This window comes from Brachionichthys hirsutus, chromosome 8 (genome assembly GCF_040956055.1).
Source record: "Brachionichthys hirsutus isolate HB-005 chromosome 8, CSIRO-AGI_Bhir_v1, whole genome shotgun sequence".
Lineage (NCBI taxonomy): Eukaryota > Metazoa > Chordata > Actinopteri > Lophiiformes > Brachionichthyidae > Brachionichthys > Brachionichthys hirsutus.
The window spans coordinates 12,735,578-12,753,406 of NC_090904.1; the positions used below are offsets into that span (position 1 = coordinate 12,735,578).

General features: G+C 43.4%; 3 protein-coding genes and 1 long non-coding RNA gene across 4 annotated transcripts; 2 read left to right on the forward strand and 2 right to left on the reverse strand.

Moving 5' to 3' along the window:
• Positions 1 to 2,402: 2,402 nt before the first annotated feature.
• LOC137898149 (sodium-dependent phosphate transport protein 2B-like) lies at positions 2,403 to 4,734 on the reverse strand. Its single transcript, XM_068742146.1, is given in 7 exon segments — positions 2,403 to 2,552; positions 2,555 to 2,883; positions 2,886 to 3,002; positions 3,199 to 3,330; positions 3,333 to 3,353; positions 3,734 to 3,808; positions 4,701 to 4,734. Coding segments are annotated over 7 exon segments (858 nt in total).
• A 1,454-nt stretch (positions 4,735 to 6,188) lies between these two features.
• On the forward strand, positions 6,189 to 10,854 carry LOC137898947 (interferon-induced GTP-binding protein Mx-like). Its single transcript, XM_068743000.1, has 12 exons — positions 6,189 to 6,378; positions 7,388 to 7,525; positions 7,628 to 7,782; positions 8,177 to 8,315; positions 8,412 to 8,610; positions 8,720 to 8,798; positions 8,882 to 9,004; positions 9,125 to 9,266; positions 9,352 to 9,510; positions 9,620 to 9,696; positions 9,780 to 10,037; positions 10,572 to 10,854. Exons 1-12 carry the CDS (start codon positions 6,192 to 6,194, stop codon positions 10,794 to 10,796), a joined length of 1,881 nt encoding a protein of 626 aa, XP_068599101.1. The 5' UTR covers positions 6,189 to 6,191; the 3' UTR covers positions 10,797 to 10,854.
• LOC137898948 (uncharacterized) lies at positions 8,209 to 8,780 on the reverse strand. The gene is made up of 3 exons (XR_011105623.1): positions 8,675 to 8,780; positions 8,378 to 8,431; positions 8,209 to 8,294 (listed from the first exon to the last, which is right to left on the reverse strand). It is a non-coding gene; the product is annotated as an uncharacterized lncRNA (long non-coding RNA).
• Positions 10,855 to 12,440: 1,586 nt separating the features above from the next.
• On the forward strand, positions 12,441 to 16,943 carry LOC137898946 (interferon-induced GTP-binding protein Mx-like). Its single transcript, XM_068742999.1, has 12 exons — positions 12,441 to 12,630; positions 13,655 to 13,792; positions 13,895 to 14,049; positions 14,444 to 14,582; positions 14,668 to 14,866; positions 14,955 to 15,033; positions 15,124 to 15,246; positions 15,334 to 15,475; positions 15,554 to 15,712; positions 15,844 to 15,920; positions 16,207 to 16,446; positions 16,529 to 16,943. Exons 1-12 carry the CDS (start codon positions 12,444 to 12,446, stop codon positions 16,751 to 16,753), a joined length of 1,863 nt encoding a protein of 620 aa, XP_068599100.1. The 5' UTR covers positions 12,441 to 12,443; the 3' UTR covers positions 16,754 to 16,943.
• The last annotated feature ends 886 nt before the right edge of the window (positions 16,944 to 17,829 follow it).

A 17,829-nucleotide genomic window follows, 5' to 3' on the forward strand; every position in this document is an offset into this window, starting at 1 on the left:
GTCCGCACCATCACCCGTCCTGACAGTTACTTTACACACTAAGGCCATAGATTTTGTTCATAACATTCTGCCAGTCACACCTCTACCCATACATTATTAAACGGTAAAACGACTCCATTTATATAGCGCTTTCTACACCTCCATGGTGCCCATAGCGCTTTACAAAGCCTGGCATTCACCCATTCACAGTCTCAATCTCTTGCTGTCTATGGGGGGGCTACCAAATGAGCTGTCAGCTGGTCACATCTATCCAATTAGTCATCAATACTATCAGTGTCTCCAATGGGAAATGTATCTTGCCACTGCTGAGGGCAGAACAACCTGCACATTTCACAATCCGTTACTGCCGTATGTTGAAGTTTCCAGGAGTCGGTCGCACAGACGCCTGCTTTGGCGCTGTTACAACCTCCGCAGGCGTCGCAGAGGTAATACAAACTTAGTGCATTACGCCTTCATTGTGTACAAACAGAACATTGGGAGAGGAGGGGGGGGGGGTAAAGGCAAACCAGGCCCACAATGAAAGCACGGTCTGAACGAAGTCCTTGTCTCCATTCAATGGAAGTTCAGGCAGTAACGCCCGTTGGCTGAATAGAACGATTACTGTGAATACTTTTCTACTGCAGCTTTCTCTTAATGACGCAGATCAGCGCCCAGGCAAGAGCAAAGGTCACCGCAGAGCAGAACGCGAACACCAATCTGCAGCGTCTGCACGGACAGAACAGTCAAACAAGCCTCCCACTGTCGTTGCAGCCGGTTCACGGCGCACTGAGTGGGTTTGTTGCTTCCCACTCTGTCAGTGTGAGAAGAGAATGTCTTATTTTTTTCTTGCTTGAAAGGACAAAAGCACGGTCATACTATGTCCCCTTAGAGTAGACAACCTTCCATTGTCGCACTTGGACCGTGAGTATGATGGTGGGTTACGTCACAAGACATCCACAACAAGACCACCTGAGAAGAATGTTTCCATACTTCTATTCAAGAGGCCAAGTCTCTCCAATTTTGGGATATATTACTTTGAGTTATGTCACCGAGAGAAGTCACTGAAGCAGTTCAGTCATGCAAACCTCCAGTCAATACAGACCTGCTTGGAAGTAGAACCAGACTGAGTAGAGATATAACCCTCCGAGGAGCATGCTTTTCTTTCGCTGGTGCACTCGACTAAAAGTGTAATTGCACATCCACTACAGTAGGTGGCAGTGGCGCGTTCATTAATGCAGACGCATTGGTCGAGTAGCATCCAGTTGATTTTGAAAGGCCAGAAGTGATGGTTGAATGATTTATTTTGGCTTTCTGTCCATTAACCAACGTAAGAGCTATGAAAACAAAGAATTACAACACACAATACAATTACCATCTTTCAACCGCTACCGTTCATAACTTAAAATCAATCAATCAAATCTTTATTGCAGACACAATGGTCCAATTAAAAAGCATTCACAGTAAAACATTAGTGAAGTAAACATTAGAAACACATTCATTAACATCAGAAACACAATTTAATAAACATGAAATACCTAAAATACAATTATTACACATTGTTGCGATTTGGTTCTCTTCTCCCATGTTTGCACAGCAATAAAGAAAGGCTTTTCGTCCGTAATCACTTTATTATTGCTCTCTTCGTATCTACGGGAACATCACGTGCATTCATAGAAAAAAACGTCATTCGAGAGAGAGAGCTCCCGCCAGATTCACTTTTTAAAACAGTCGTAAACCGGAAACAGGAAGTAAACGTAAAGTGCACAAAACAGTCGCAAAATAGAACTACATTTGCATACACGTCATTTACAATAAACAGAACTGAAATGAGATCACATATTCCAGCACACAGATACAATTAGTTACCTTGTTCCTCAATTAACCGATGTGAAAAACATTTAATCATTTCTTTATGCGAAGTCCGTCTCCCCTGCCGTTCTCTGTCGCTCCTCTTAGCGTCTTCTCTCCCTCAAGCGTATTACCGTTGCTTTACTTCCTGTTACAAGGCCGCTAACAAAATAAAAGCACAAACTCACAATACAATTACTATTTATCTATGGGGGGGGGGGGGGGGGGGGAGTGGTGTTGTGTTGGTGGTTGATCTTTCTTTCTTGTTAATAAATATACAATATCCAAATATACAAACTGTCGTCCGGCAAAGTGGCGGAGCTGCTCAAGGCGTCTCAGCCGCCGCCCGAAGCCCTGCATAAGGTGAGCGCCGCACCGCAAAGCAACGCACATCCGCCTGATCACCACACTTCACCAACGCGTAAAGGGCTGAGCCTGCAGCTGCTGACCGCCGAAGAGCAGGCTGGCCTCTCCAGCGCCTCTTGCTCCACGGCAGTGCTTCTCAATTATTTTCTGTTACGCCCCCTCCAGGGAAAAAAAAAAAAAAAAAAACTTTCGCGACCCCCGCCCCTCAACTATAAACAATATAATTTGTCATCCCAGGGTGCCATGGAACGGAGGTGCCGGGGAAAATAGTCCCAGGTTTGCATTAACTTGGGCAGGAAGCGGGGGCACTGCGACTGCATGATATTGACAACAATTATAAATACATCCAACGCTATAAAAGTATAAATACATCCAATATAAAAGGCACGCCAACGCCAACCAGGACCTTCCAGCCAGCCACCGACAGGCCGAATACACTCGGGGGCAAAATCAAGAACCACAAAATAGGGTAGACAACGGCAAACCAGCGATATCTGGCTGTTCGGTTCCCCAACCCTCTGGCCAGCCTGATTGGCACCCGCATGCAGGGGATCGGATACCACAGAAAAATACCCATGATGTTGAAGAAGGAGTGCAATCTAGAAAAGAAGAAGACATTCAGATTTATAATGCTGGCATGTTGGATTAGATCTAAAGAAATCAACCAAATCACGACATGAATTCTGTCTTACCAACAAGAGGATTGATGGTTACGGTGATGACGGAGCTGCTCTGAACGATGAAGGTCATCCCTGCTCCCACCAAAACTGCAATGTAGCCATAAGCCCAGCCAAAGGGGAGGGGGAAGTCTGCAGCGAAACAAAAACACCGGAGGTGAGCGCAGAGTGACGGCACGCATAACGACATCATGCCAAACAAAGAGTTTGAGGAACGCAGTATTTGTGCCTGAGCTTCTGTCACACGGCAGGACTGCTGGATCTGGACTGGTGGATCTCGCAGAAGCCATAAAAGCGGACATTCACTGTTCTTTTCTTTTTATCTGACCTGTGTTGAAGATCTTCTTGATGATCACTGCCGCCTGTCCCTTCAGCAGCTTGATGATGAGGATGAGGCAAGTGCAGACGGTCAGCAGAGAGAAAACCAGCAGGATGGGGCCCACTGCCAGGTCTGGCAATTAGCATTAACGAAGATGTGGCTACCTGTAATGGATGGTCAAAGAGATCATTGGTATGAAAGTGTCCCCTCAGCGCTAAGCATTATGTGACAGCTAAAAATAGCCTCTTGAGCCTTCTCTGATAAGAGGAGCTGATAAAACCGCACTTTGAAGGGGAAAAAGTCTTTCGGTTGCGATTTGCAAACAAACTATCGGCGGTGTATAACTTAAGAAACGTTTCTGATTTTATCAACCTGAAAATCGAATATCTTGAACTTTTAAAACCAAGCACAAAACTAATCAGAGGTCTGGATGAAGGACATTGTTGTGTCTCCTATTTCAGTGTGCTTCAGAGGATTGGGTGATTTGATTAGTGAGCATTCTTTAATTTTAGCCATAGGTATTCACTGCTGGAGGCGTACTCACATTTCTCTATGGTCTCCGTCCAACTAGCGTTAATCTGGGCCCAGGACTGGTTTCCTTCCGTCCAGCACACAAGTACTGTGAAAAGAAAAAGCAAAAACAGCTTTAAATACAAGTGCTAATAACTAAGAAGTCAATGCAGCAGTAATAATCTCTTAATTCCACTTTTTGTGAAACAACACACACCGGGTATGTGTGATCTAATGAAAGAGCGACTATGGTCGCAGCAGAAAGACAATATCAGTCACTAACAGAAAAGAAGCAGGTAAACACGGCTGTATCACATGCTTTTACTGCTCCTGGGTTTCGTTCACCGTTCAAACTCATAATTAATGCATGTCATGCAGTTCTTGTTGCGTTCCTACCTTGTGGGGCTTTTGTTTTGCACCATATTTTGATCAGGCTCAAGTTTTTGGCTTCTGGATCACCAGTGGCGTTATCAGAGATCACAGATTTGTCCAGCTAAGGGAGCAGAAATATATAAAAAATAAAAAACAAACAAACAAACTCCGTTTTAGTGCATCTTTCATGATGATTTCAAAGTGAGCGACTCTACCTCGATGGAGTTGGTGAGAGGGTCTGATCACGTTGAGTAGGTCGGGGGCATTTCCACCAGTCGTCGTCAACTGTGTGTGTGTCGATGTGCGTGCGTGAGTGTGTGTGTGCGTGCGTGAGTGTGCGTGAGTGTTAGTCGTCGTCAACTGCATTGCGAAGTTGAATGCCGATTCGATTAAGAGGTGGGCGAGTTTGTACAGGACACCGGTGGCGACTCCCAGGGGCAGAAGAACAAGCACCAGCAAAAGCCCTGGAAGTAAAGGAGGAAGTTAATAGGAGGTACAACGTTCCTCTGCAGCAACCCACACACCCCAACACTCAACAGCACCACAAACACTGAAATAAACAAACAAATACAACATTACCATTTGCTAAAACACATAAGATACGCCTAAAACTTTAAAAGGCCGCATACCTGAGGCGTCGTTCTCCCACACCCAGTCATTCATTCCTTAAGATCTGATCTACAATCACAGACCCTATTGTTTATTGTTTAAAATGATCCCCATTAGCTGCCACAAAAGTGACAAACTAGTCTTCCTGGGGTCCACATAGAAAGACAACACAAAACATAATACACACGATACACATAATCACGATTCACTTAATAATCTAAAAGCAATAAAACATTATAAAATTATAAACATCAGACATTTTTAAGAAAAGTTATTACATTCATGCTTAATATTTCCCTACTCACATCCTTAGGTGGTACTTAAAAGAGACTTTACTATTCAAATCACGTACGTATGTTCAGCGGGCAATTATTCCAAAGTGTGATAGCACGATAAGCAACAGTCCTCTTCAAAGCATTCGTCTTTGGACGTGGTAAAATAAACTGTCGGACCATCATTAGCTGACCGAGTAAAATGCGAATAAACCTGACTGCATCTAATAATTTGTCCGTATAGGTCAAAACTATCAAGTAAAGCACATTTAAAACCTAAACCATAATATGAAAAATCAACATATTAAAATATTCACCAGATTAGCTCATCAGACGCTTCTCATCCACGCATGTGGGCCCAGCGAACACACTTTGGTCACCCGACGGGAAACTGGCTTCATTTTGGCAAACAGCCGCTCCCTTTTGAAGGAGACGTGCCCCAGGAGAGGGCGACACCCTGTGGTGGCCTCCGGCACATTCACCCTGTGGTGTCCCCTGCTACATGTACATGTATAATAATTGTAAAAAATAAATAAAGATGACTACATTGCGGATTTCACTTATTGCGGGTTATTTTTAGAACGTAACCCCCCGCGGGAAATTAGGGACTACTGTATATTAAACAGCGTGTGACCCCTGCTGGAGACTGTGGGATAGTACACCCACCACAGAACAAAGCACTTGGGAGTTGGGAGCGCGTCAGACTGAAGATCTGAGTGTTTTGTTTTTTTATCCAGCGGGTATGTGGATCTCTCTCAAAGTTTAATAGGAACTAAGTTAGACCAAGACCCATCTTCACTCGCATCACGATCAACCCAGTATTTCCCCATAATCCTGCTAACAAACAAACAAACAAAAACAAACAAACACCGTCAAAAACAACATCCACGACGGAGGTAAAATGATCGTTTTTGGATTAATTAATTTAATTTGTTGTCGGACTTTATTATTATTATCATGTTTTTTCTCTCCACAGTACATAGAATATTTCCCACTGACTCCTCCTGCAGCCTCTTTTTTCTCTCACAAATCATCCAAGAAACGAAACCTAAATCACATTTAACTTTCGGTTTCCCGGTCTGACTCTCCACCGGCACCGGGTCTCGGTTGCGTAACGGTTTCCCGTGAATTCCTGTCATCCCTGAGAACACTTTCCTCCCGCTGCTGGAGTTTCTTTGTCCTCATAACTTGTATTACTCTTATTTCTAACAGCCAGCGGGAGACGATTGAATCGACAGCATGAACACTTTGAACCAGCATTACGAGGAGAAGGTTCGTCCCTGCATCGACCTCATCGACTCTCTCCGCTCTCTGGGGGTAGAGAGGGACTTGGCTCTGCCTGCCATCGCCGTGATTGGAGACCAGAGCTCGGGGAAGAGTTCGGTGTTGGAGGCGCTGTCAGGTGTGGCTCTCCCAAGAGGAAGCGGTGAGTTCCGTCCATCGACATGTTTATATGCTTCATGTGCAACAAGAAGGAACTCCGTTGTCTTTGGAAGATTTGGGAAATCAATCAAATATAGAAAGCCCCCCCCATGGGACGCTCCACCTGTATATGCACGCGCACGCACGCACGCACACGCACGCACAGGTGCAGGTCATATAATTAGAATATCATGAAAAAGTTTATTTATTTTAGTAATGCCATTCAAGAAGTGAAACCTTTATATTATATTCATTTATTACACACACGTACAATAAGAAAGAACTACATTGTCTTTTTGGTAGACGAATGCATACTCTGTACACACAATCCCACAGTACTGTATGGAGGTAGCAGGTAAGTCATTTATACTCCATGCATTTATCATCATACAATAGTACGACTCGTCCTTCAGACATGAATGGAATTGAGGACTGTTAGGGTTTTCCTTAACCCTCCCCGGTTCTTCTTCTCCGTGTGGGTGCGTGGTCAATAAAGAGGATTTGGGTCATGATTAAGATATTTATATAACATGCAGATCAATACAAGTTGGTTCAGATATCAGCGCTGAGGTTCGATCCTGCTCCGTGTGTGAGTCTCAGGTCCGAACAAAGGGCCGCCGTCCGCGTCTTTCAATGTCCATGAGTCCGGCCCCCTCCAGGTGGGGGTCCCGCCCCAGCCAATCTAAGCCCATGTTTATCTGTGTTGTGTGACATCACTGTTGTGATGCGTTCAATTGAAATCAGTCATTACAATAACAAACTAAATGTAGCGCGTTCCTAGTGGTGTCGGCATGTAATTACTTTGTGGAATCCCATCTAAATACGGAAATTCCCTACAGGACATTGTTCCGTCTTGTCTCCGTTGAGAGACGCGCATGTGTAATGCTGATCAACGTATTTCTTGAGAAAAGTCATAAGTTTAAAAGACACTTTGTACTGAACCAAAATATAAATGCAACACTTCTGCTTTTGCTCCCATTTTTCACGAGATGAAATGTGTCCTTCATTTTCAGGTATCGTGACGAGATGCCCTCTCGAACTGAAAATGAAGAGAAGGAAAGAAGGAGAGGACTGGTATGGAAAGATAAGCTACCAGGACCACGAGGAAGAGATAGAAGACCCTGCAGACGTGGAGAAAAAGATTCGAGGAGGTTCGTCAACAAAAATAAGGAGATCCTACCCTAGCTCTTAAGTTTCATTAATCAGCGCTTCCATCCGTTGAAATTATAACCCATAATACCCTCTCCCTACAGCTCAAGATGAAATGGCTGGAGTCGGAGTGGGAATCAGTGACGACCTCATCAGCCTTGAGATTGCCTCTCCCGATGTTCCCGACCTGACGCTCATCGACCTGCCTGGCATCGCCAGGGTAGCCGTCAAAGGACAGCCAGAGAACATTGGAGACCAGGTAATCAATTAATACTGAGCAATTATTCATTAGTATTTTTGATTAAAATCCCCATCCCTACATGTCGGATGCATGTCGGATGCTCACTCGGCATGGATATACTGATTTGTCAGGAAGGAACTATACTCGTATGTCAAGGTATTACTGTATACAGATTTAGTTCTCTTGTATTAACTCCATGTATTCATTTATAGTTATACTATTTGTATAGAATTCATCACACGATGTACAATAAGAATGAACACTTTTAGATTAGGGATAAAAAGCTCTGCCCTTTTAGTATTTCCATTTTAATAAAAACAATATTTGTGACTTTTCCATGGAAAGGTAATTTTAATAATATTACTGTATGGTAACTTTATATTAACACTTGGTAAAATATCAATGCTTTCAGATTAAGAGACTGATCCAGAAATTTATCAAAAAGCAAGAGACCATCAGCCTGGTCGTTGTTCCGAGCAACGTGGACATAGCGACCACGGAGGCTTTGAAGATGGCGCAGGAGGTGGATCCTGATGGAGAGAGGACTCTGGGTAAATATAATGTATTTCTAAATCAGCTCAAAAGACTCTGGTAATTTAAACCCTTAACATACCGTAGCCGTTGCATTCTATATTTCCCTCTCCCAGGTATCTTGACCAAGCCTGATCTGGTGGACAAAGGTACAGAACAAACAGTCGTTGACATCGTCCACAACGAGGTCATCCACCTGAAGAAGGGCTACATGATCGTCAAGTGCAGAGGCCAGCAGGAGATCACAGAGAAGGTGTCTCTTAGTGACGCAACAGGAAGAGAGGATGCCTTCTTTAGAGATCATGCACATTTCCAGTGAGTTCATTATTTAGGGATGATGATGATGATGATGATGATGATGCTGCAAGTAGTGACTTACCATTTCACCAGTGGTGCAGGATGTAACCTTCCATGTTTGCCACAGGATTCTCCTAAATGAAGGCCGTGCCACTGTTCCTAAACTGGCTGAAAAACTCACCCTTGAGCTGGTGCATCACATCCAGGTGAAGTTTGGCGCTTCGCCTTCAGAGCTCAGTGAGTTTTACTTTGTCCCAGTCTAACGGTAGGACTTGCGCATGCTTTGTAGAAATCTCTGCCTCACCTGGAAGACCAAATAGAAAAGAAGCTAAAGAAGACTCAGCAGGAGCTGGACAGATGTGGCAACGGCCCCCCGTCCGATGCGTCTGACAGATTTGTCTTCCTCATCGACGTGAGTCAACTCGATGTCGTTATTTGCATTCACGAAATACCGCCCCTCTAAATGAAACTTGTAACCATAGGGATTTGAACTAAAAATCCGATTTGCCCTTTCTTCTTGAATCTGTTTTAGAAATTGACAGAATTTTCACAGGATATTTTTAGCCTCACTTCAGGGGAAGACCTCAAGTCTGGAGCCGGCCTCAATATATTTTCCATCCTAAGAAATCAGTTTAAGTTCTGGCAAGATCTGGTAGAGCGCTCTCAGGTCACATGTAAGTGCATCAACAAACTTGTTCTTAACTTTTATGCCTATTTAGGTTTTCACCTACTTCTTTCCTGAAATGAATTCTATTGCAGTCAGCTGTAATATAGAGAAGGAGATGACTCAGTACGAGAGAAAACACCGTGGACGAGAGCTGCCAGGGTTCGTAGACTACAAGACCTTTGAGCGCATTGTCACGGCCGAGCTCCAGCAGCTGGAAGAACCTGCTGTGCTGAGACTGAAGGACGTGGCAGGCATGTCTCGCCATGATGCTGCTGCGATTGTCGGTGCTGGATGTGTGAAATATTTGAGTCGTTGCACGACATTTAATTGTTCACTTTGTGTCTTTTCTTTTGTTTCTAGACATTGTGAAAAAAGAGATGATCAAGTTGGCAGAGGGCAGCTTCGTTGGATTTCCGAACCTCATTAGAACAGCTAAGGTGTCATTTCCATGACCTTTAACTTTCGACGCGTGAATTGAAATGTTTGAATATTTCCGGAAAACATGTCGATGACTCTCTAGATGAAGATCGAAGACATCAGAAAGGTGAAGGAGGCTGCGGCAGAATCCATGCTGAGGACTCAGTTTAAGATGGAGTCAATTGTGTACACCCAGGACAGTACATACAGCAAGAAGTTAAGGATGCAGAAGAGGCAGGATGATTGTTTGGATGGTCGTGTTTTTACGTTTGGGAAGCCAAGCACCAACAGCGCTGCGAGCAACAATGACGGTGGCGCCACGCTAAAAGAGATGAGAAGACACCTTAAATCCTACTACCAGGTAAGTCATCTTCTGACGCATTCAGTACATTTTAGTTACACTATAATGCTAGAAACTAAATCAAATGTTACATTTTTACTGCACTTGAATGTTCCTCCCCTCCACAAACAAATCAAGGAGGGGCTAAAAGAATAGCTTCTCTCCTTCCCATTCCTCTCTTTCATTTCCTGAGTGCAAAGTCAAACATTTTAATTCATGACAGTTCAGGGTTAGGCTTGATGCTTTCATGCAGTTTGGACTAAAGCTATTGAATTTATTTAGTCCTTAGTTTATTTATCCAGGAATGATGTGTTGATGATCATGAGATTGTTGTGTTCCTGATTCATTTCTGAAATCTGTGGTTTGAGATTCGGCCACGTTCAGCCAATGAGTTGTTCTGGAGACGTTCAAATTAGTTTTACATTGTGGAACAATAAAAAGGCAAATTTAAAGACGTATTAGAATTAATAAGAGGTATAATCCAACTATAGTTAATCGTGACATTAAGGGGCACGGACAGCAGCTTTGGTTCACTTCCTCCTCTCCCCACCTCAGATTGCTGGGAAGCGTCTGGCTGACCAGATCCCCCAGGTGATCCTCTACCAGATGTTGAAGGAGTCTGCCATCCAGCTGCAGAGGGAGATGCTGCAGATCTTTCAGGACAAGGAGAAAACGGAGTCCCTTCTGCAAGAGGACCCTGGCATAAATACCTTGAGAACCTGCCTTGAGAACCGCCAGAACCGCCTGTTAAAGGCACGCACTCTGTTGACCGGTTTTTAGTTTGAACATATTCAACTTCAATGGAACTGCAATGCAAAATCTATAGCTGCCGTTTTATTTAAACATCATTTAAACTCAGCATCTAAATAAATCACGTCTGCTTCACAGTCATAAAAGCAAAGCTACTATATATAAGGTCAAATACGTTTCTCAGTTCAGCGCTAACTGTTCTAGCTATTAGCCCATTATTGCATAATGTTACGTCATCCAAGTGTGTAAAATCATGTGCCGCGCATTGTAATGTACGAATTACTCATCCTTTGATCTGAAACTATAAACTCTGACTTGGCCCATGATCCTCTCCTTTGTGAAATGTTATCAAAATGCTTCCACAACTTTTTGGTTGCCATGGTGATGGACCGATGAGGAGAGAGAGGAAGCTCCTTGGAATATGATGTTTGCAGACGACATTGTGATCTGCAGTGTGGGCAGGTAGAGGAGAATCTAGAGACGTGGAGCTCTGCTTTACTATTCAAATCACGTATGTTCAGCGGGCAATTATTCCAAAGTGTGATAGCACGATAAGCAACAGTCCTCTTCAAAGCATTCGTCTTTGGACGTGGTAAAATAAACTGTCGGACCATCATTAGCTGACCGAGTAAAATGCGAATAAACCTGACTGCATCTGATAATTTGTCCGTATAGGTCAAAACTATCAAGTAAAACACGTTTAAAACCTAAACCATAATATGAAAAATCAACATATTAAAATATTCACCAGATTAGCTCATCAGACGCTTCTCATCCACGCATGTGGGCCCAGCGAACACACTTTGGTCACCGGACAGGAAACTGGCTTCATTTTGGCAAACAGCCGCTCCCTTTTGAAGGAGACGTGCCCCAGGAGAGGGCGACACCCTGTGGTGGCCTCCGGCACGTTCACCCTGTGGTGTCCCCTGCTACATGTACATGTATAATAATTGTAAAAAATAAATAAAGATGACTACATTGCGGATTTCACTTATTGCGGGTTATTTTTAGAACGTAACCCCCGCGGAAAATTAGGGACTACTGTATATTAAACAGCGTGTGACCCCTGCTGGAGACTGTGGGATAGTACACCCACCACAGAACAAAGCACCTGGGAGCGCGTCAGACTGAAGATCTGAGTGTTTTGTTTTTTTATCCAGCGGGTATGTGGATCTCTCTCAAAGTTTAATAGGAACTAAGTTAGACCAAGACCCATCTTCACTCGCATCACGATCAACCCAGTATTTCCCCATAATCCTGCTAACAAACAAACAAACAAAAACAAACAAACACCGTCAAAAACAACCTCCACGACGGAGGTAAAATGATCGTTTTTGGATTCCTGGAGCAGATTTAAGGACCCATTAATTTGTTGTTGGACTTTATTATTATTATCATGTTTTTTCTCTCCACAGTACATAGAATATTTCCCACTGACTCCTCCTGCAGCCTCTTTTTTCTCTCACAATCATCCAAGAAACGAAACCTAAATCACATTTAACTTTCGGTTTCCCGGTCTGACTCTCCACCGGCACCGAGTCTCGGTTGCGTGACGGTTTTCCGTGAATTCCTGTCATCCCTGAGAACACTTTCCTCCCGCTGCTGGAGTTTCTTTGTCCTCATAACTTGTATTACTCTTATTTCTAACAGCCAGCGGGAGACGATTGAATCGACAGCATGAACACTTTGAACCAGCATTACGAGGAGAAGGTTCGTCCCTGCATCGACCTCATCGACTCTCTCCGCTCTCTGGGGGTAGAGAGGGACTTGGCTCTGCCTGCCATCGCCGTGATTGGAGACCAGAGCTCGGGGAAGAGTTCGGTGTTGGAGGCGCTGTCAGGTGTGGCTCTCCCAAGAGGAAGCGGTGAGTTCCGTCCATCGACATGTTTATATGCTTCATGTGCAACAAGAAGGAACTCCGTTGTCTTTGGAAGATTTTGGGAAATTAATCAAACATAGGAAGCCCCCCCCCCCCCCCCCCCCCCATGGGACGCTCCACCTGTATATGCACGCGCGCGCACGCACGCACACGCACGCACAGGTGCAGGTCATATAATTAGAATATCATGAAAAAGTTTATTTATTTTAGTAATGCCATTCAAGAAGTGAAACCTTTATATTATATTCATTTATTACACACACGTACAATAAGAAAGAACTACATTGTCTTTTTGGTAGACGAATGCATACTCTGTACACACAATCCCACAGTACTGTATGGAGGTAGCAGGTAAGTCATTTATACTCCATGCATTTATCATCATACAATAGTACGACTCGTCCTTCAGACATGAATGGAATTGAGGACTGTTAGGGTTTTCCTTAACCCTCCCCGGTTCTTCTTCTCCGTGTGGGTGCGTGGTCAATAAAGAGGATTTGGGTCATGATTAAGATATTTATATAACATGCAGATCAATACAAGTTGGTTCAGATATCAGCGCTGAGGTTCGATCCTGCTCCGTGTGTGAGTCTCAGGTCCGAACAAAGGGCCGCCGTCCGCGTCTTTCAATGTCCATGAGTCCGGCCCCCTCCAGGTGGGGGTCCCGCCCCAGCCAATCTAAGCCCATGTTTATCTGTGTTGTGTGACATCACTGTTGTGATGCGTTCAATTGAAATCAGTCATTACAATAACAAACTAAATGTAGCGCGTTCCTAGTGGTGTCGGCATGTAATTACTTTGTGGAATCCCATCTAAATACGGAAATTCCCTACAGGACATTGTTCCGTCTTGTCTCCGTTGAGAGACGCGCATGTGTAATGCTGATCAACGTATTTCTTGAGAAAAGTCATAAGTTTAAAAGACACTTTGTACTGAACCAAAATATAAATGCAACACTTCTGCTTTTGCTCCCATTTTTCACGAGATGAAATGTGTCCTTCATTTTCAGGTATCGTGACGAGATGCCCTCTCGAACTGAAAATGAAGAGAAGGAAAGAAGGAGAGGACTGGTATGGAAAGATAAGCTACCAGGACCACGAGGAAGAGATAGAAGACCCTGCAGACGTGGAGAAAAAGATTCGAGGAGGTTCGTCAACAAAAATAAGGAGATCCTACCCTAGCTCTTAAGTTTCATTAATCAGCGCTTCCATCCGTTGAAATTATAACCCATAATACCCTCTCCCTACAGCTCAAGATGAAATGGCTGGAGTCGGAGTGGGAATCAGTGACGACCTCATCAGCCTTGAGATTGCCTCTCCCGATGTTCCCGACCTGACGCTCATCGACCTGCCTGGCATCGCCAGGGTAGCCGTCAAAGGACAGCCAGAGAACATTGGAGACCAGGTAATCAATTAATACTGAGCAATTATTCATTAGTATTTTTGCTTAAAATCCCCATCCCTACATGTCGGATGCATGTCGGATGCTCACTCGGCATGGATATACTGATTTGTCAGGAAGGAACTATACTCGTATGTCAAGGTATTACTGTATACAGATTTAGTTCTCTTGTATTAACTCCATGTATTCATTTATAGTTATACTATTTGTATAGAATTCATCACACGATGTACAATAAGAATGAACACTTTTAGATTAGGGATAAAAAGCTCTGCCCTTTTAGTATTTCCATTTTAATAAAAACAATATTTGTGACTTTTCCATGGAAAGGTAATTTTAATAATATTACTGTATGGTAACTTTATATTAACACTTGGTAAAATATCAATGCTTTCAGATTAAGAGACTGATCCAGAAATTTATCAAAAAGCAAGAGACCATCAGCCTGGTCGTTGTTCCGAGCAACGTGGACATAGCGACCACGGAGGCCTTGAAGATGGCGCAGGAGGTGGATCCTGATGGAGAGAGGACTCTGGGTAAATAGGAAGGATTTCCAGGAAAAAAGTCCACCTGCCAAAGTTACATGAATCTGAGATGGCTCATTGTCTTGTCTTGTCTCAGGCATCTTGACCAAGCCTGATCTGGTGGACAAAGGTACAGAAGAGTCAGTCGTTGACATCGTCCACAACGAGGTCATCCACCTGAAGAAGGGCTACATGATCGTCAAGTGCAGAGGCCAGCAGGAGATCACAGAGAAGGTGTCTCTTAGTGAAGCCATAGAAAGAGAGAAAGCCTTTTTTGAAGATCATGCGTATTTCCAGTGAGTTCATTTCTCTTGCATGATATTTCCACGATCATCCATCGTTGCCGTATCACATGCCCTCGGCACCTTTTATTTCTTGTTATAGCACGCTCTACAGCGACGGCCACGCCACTGTTCCCAAACTGGCTGAGCATCTCACAATTGAGTTGGTGCATCACATCGAGGTGAATGTTTCCTGTGGTTTCAACGTCATAAAAAAAACAAATGCGGCATCGCATTGTGCGCTGAAGTTTTGAGCCGTGTGTGATTTGCAGAAATCTCTTCCCCGACTGGAAGAGCAGATTGAGGAGAAAATATCACAAACCCATGCAGAGCTGGAGCGATACGGCAATGGACCCCCATCCGACAAAGCTGAGAGACTCCTCTACCTCATTGATGTGAGTTCTCTCGTGCTAATTTCCACCACAAGGACATACATAATCTCACCAGTGTGAATATGACCCTGTTGCTTGTTTGTGCTGCAGAAAGTAACAGAATTCGTTCAGGACGCTACCAGTCTGACTGTAGGGGAGGAACTCAAGTGTGGGGACAGGCTCAACATCTTTTCTCTGCTCAGAAAAGAGTTTGGGGAGTGGATCGCTTACCTGGATCTTTCAGGAGAAAAGTGTGAGTGTAGCATTTTAATCTGCTTTTTTTTTTTTGCTGTCCATCGGCGAGCCTGAAAAATAAGATCATGTGTTGCAGTCAACTGGAAGGTTGAGAGAGAAGTGGAAGACTATGAGGTGAAGTACCGTGGAAGGGAACTACCAGGCTTCACCAACTACAAGATCTTTGAGTTTATGGTCAAGGAGCAGATCAAAACGCTCGAAGAACCAGCTGTGAAGAGACTTAAGGCCGTTGGAGGTATATGATTAAATGCTCTGCATGTTTTCGTCTGTTTTGCTCATGCCTTTTTGTATTACTGTGCAATCACCATCAAAGGACTTCCTAGAAATTAGGCTGCTTATATTATTTTGGATTTCTGTTCCCTCTAGATGCAGTTAGGAAGGCCTTTATACAGCTGGCCCAGAATAACTTCGCTGGATTTCCTAATCTTGTCAAAATGGCCAAGGTAGCATTTTTCTAATGGTTTGAGTGACACTGATGACGACCAGCATTTGCCATTACAAACACATTCCCCCCACCCGCTTGGTGTAAATAAAGACGCCATAGACTTCATAAGATATTTCTGGTCTTATTTTGTTCATTTATCTTTCTGTAGCTTATTTGATTTTATTTATTTACTTACTTATTTATTGGGACGTATTTTTCTTGACGCATTTATTTCAGTACAACGCTCGATAGCATTTTAAATATGCTATAATATTATACTGAGTTGATTAGTTTTTGTTTTCCAGACAAAGATTGAATCCATTAAGCAAGAGAAGGAGGCTTCCGCAGAGTCCATGCTGAGAACCCAGTTCAGGATGGAGATGCTCGTTTACTCTCAGGATAGGACGTACAGCAACACCTTGAGTGACAGCAGGAGAAAGATCACTGCGATGGAGCCGGAGGAGGAGACGGAATGTATTCTCTCCAAGCAGGATAATCATGCAACACTCGAGGACTTAATGTTGCACCTGAAATCGTATTACCAAGTAAGTTTTTATTACAGAGAACGATTCTTCAAAAACAGTGACTGTATTCTTAAGTGTCAAACTTGTCTCTCTTTACTTTCAGATCGCCATCCAGCGTCTGGCTGACCAGATCCCCCTGGTGATCCGCTACCAGATGTTGCAGGAGTCTGCCATTCAGCTGCAGAGGGAGATGCTGCAGGTTCTTCATGACAAGGGCAATTCAGAGATCCTGCTGAAAGAGGATTTTGACATAGGCAGCAAGAGGGCTGCTTTGCAAAGTCGCCTCAATCGCCTCACACAGGCCCGAGGTTACCTGGTGGAGTTCTAGGGGGGGGATTGACAACACAACTCTAGTTGTCAACCAGCCTTTTGTACCGCTTTAATTTTTCAGATAATATAGCATGGTAGAGGTTGTAGGATAATCGGGAATTAGTTCATTAATTAAGATAAATATGAGGACTTTTTCATGTACTATTGTCTATTATAATCTATAATAAAAAATACGTTGCAATGTTTTTGACCAGACAATAATTTCTGCTTGCCTTCAAAGGCATAAAAACATCTGTTATGAGCAATGATTTATTAATACACCTTCAGGATTGCAATCCAAGTACTTGGTAAAATAAAACATTCAAAAGCAAAATACAGCGGCGTGTTTTGAGATTCAAATCAGGGACATAAACATAGCTTCTATATTTCCATCACATCAGTAAATTTACTCTGTCCAGAATCCAGTCAATTGATCCATCAGTACCAGATACATAACCACAAATAAATGCTTGACACAAGGCAGAAAAAAAAGCTCTAAAGCCGTAAACTTCCACCCGAGATGGTTTCCAAAATCCATCCTCAGCGACCGGCTGTTCTTTTATCGGAGACAAATGAATATGCAACTACAGTAATCTAATAATTCTTATTCATGGTTATTAAAAACCCTGAAATCCTTGCTTGCAACCTTGTTTTATTATTCAAAGTAGTATTAATGGTATTTATGAGCCAGACATCTACGAACCCTCTGGTTCGGTAGATAGACGTAGACGATTCAAATTTATTCAAAAATACATGGAAAAATTATTGTAGACAAGAACCAAACTAACTTAATACTGGTTTACACCACGTAGCTTCATGAATTGATACAAGTTCATTCTCCGTTCCCCGCCGGGCTCCCTTGATTGTTGTCATCGTCCGACTTCTCGTCATCTAAGAATCATAAAAAAAGACACAAAAATGTCCAATCTCCAAATTTAACATTTAGAGGCAGATCAGATCTAGAGAGGAATGACGATGAGCAGGAGTAAATGAGAAGGTCCCAGGTGGAACAGTGAGGTTAAAAGGCATAGATGTAAAGAAGGTCGAGGACTTCAGGGTTCAGCAGTGCAGGGTGATGGAGAGAATGTGGAAAGG

Coding starts and splice junctions, on each gene's coding strand:
- LOC137898947 (XM_068743000.1), top strand. CDS start 6,192: ATGAACACTTTGAACCAGCATTACGAGGAGAAGGTTCGTCCCTGCATC. Junction 7,783..8,176: donor CAGAGAACATTGGAGACCAG/GTAATCAATTAA, acceptor CAATGCTTTCAG/ATTAAGAGACTGATCCAGAA. Junction 9,267..9,351: donor AGAGCGCTCTCAGGTCACAT/GTAAGTGCATCA, acceptor ATTCTATTGCAG/TCAGCTGTAATATAGAGAAG.
- LOC137898946 (XM_068742999.1), top strand. CDS start 12,444: ATGAACACTTTGAACCAGCATTACGAGGAGAAGGTTCGTCCCTGCATC. Junction 15,476..15,553: donor GGATCTTTCAGGAGAAAAGT/GTGAGTGTAGCA, acceptor CATGTGTTGCAG/TCAACTGGAAGGTTGAGAGA. Junction 16,447..16,528: donor ACCTGAAATCGTATTACCAA/GTAAGTTTTTAT, acceptor CTTTACTTTCAG/ATCGCCATCCAGCGTCTGGC.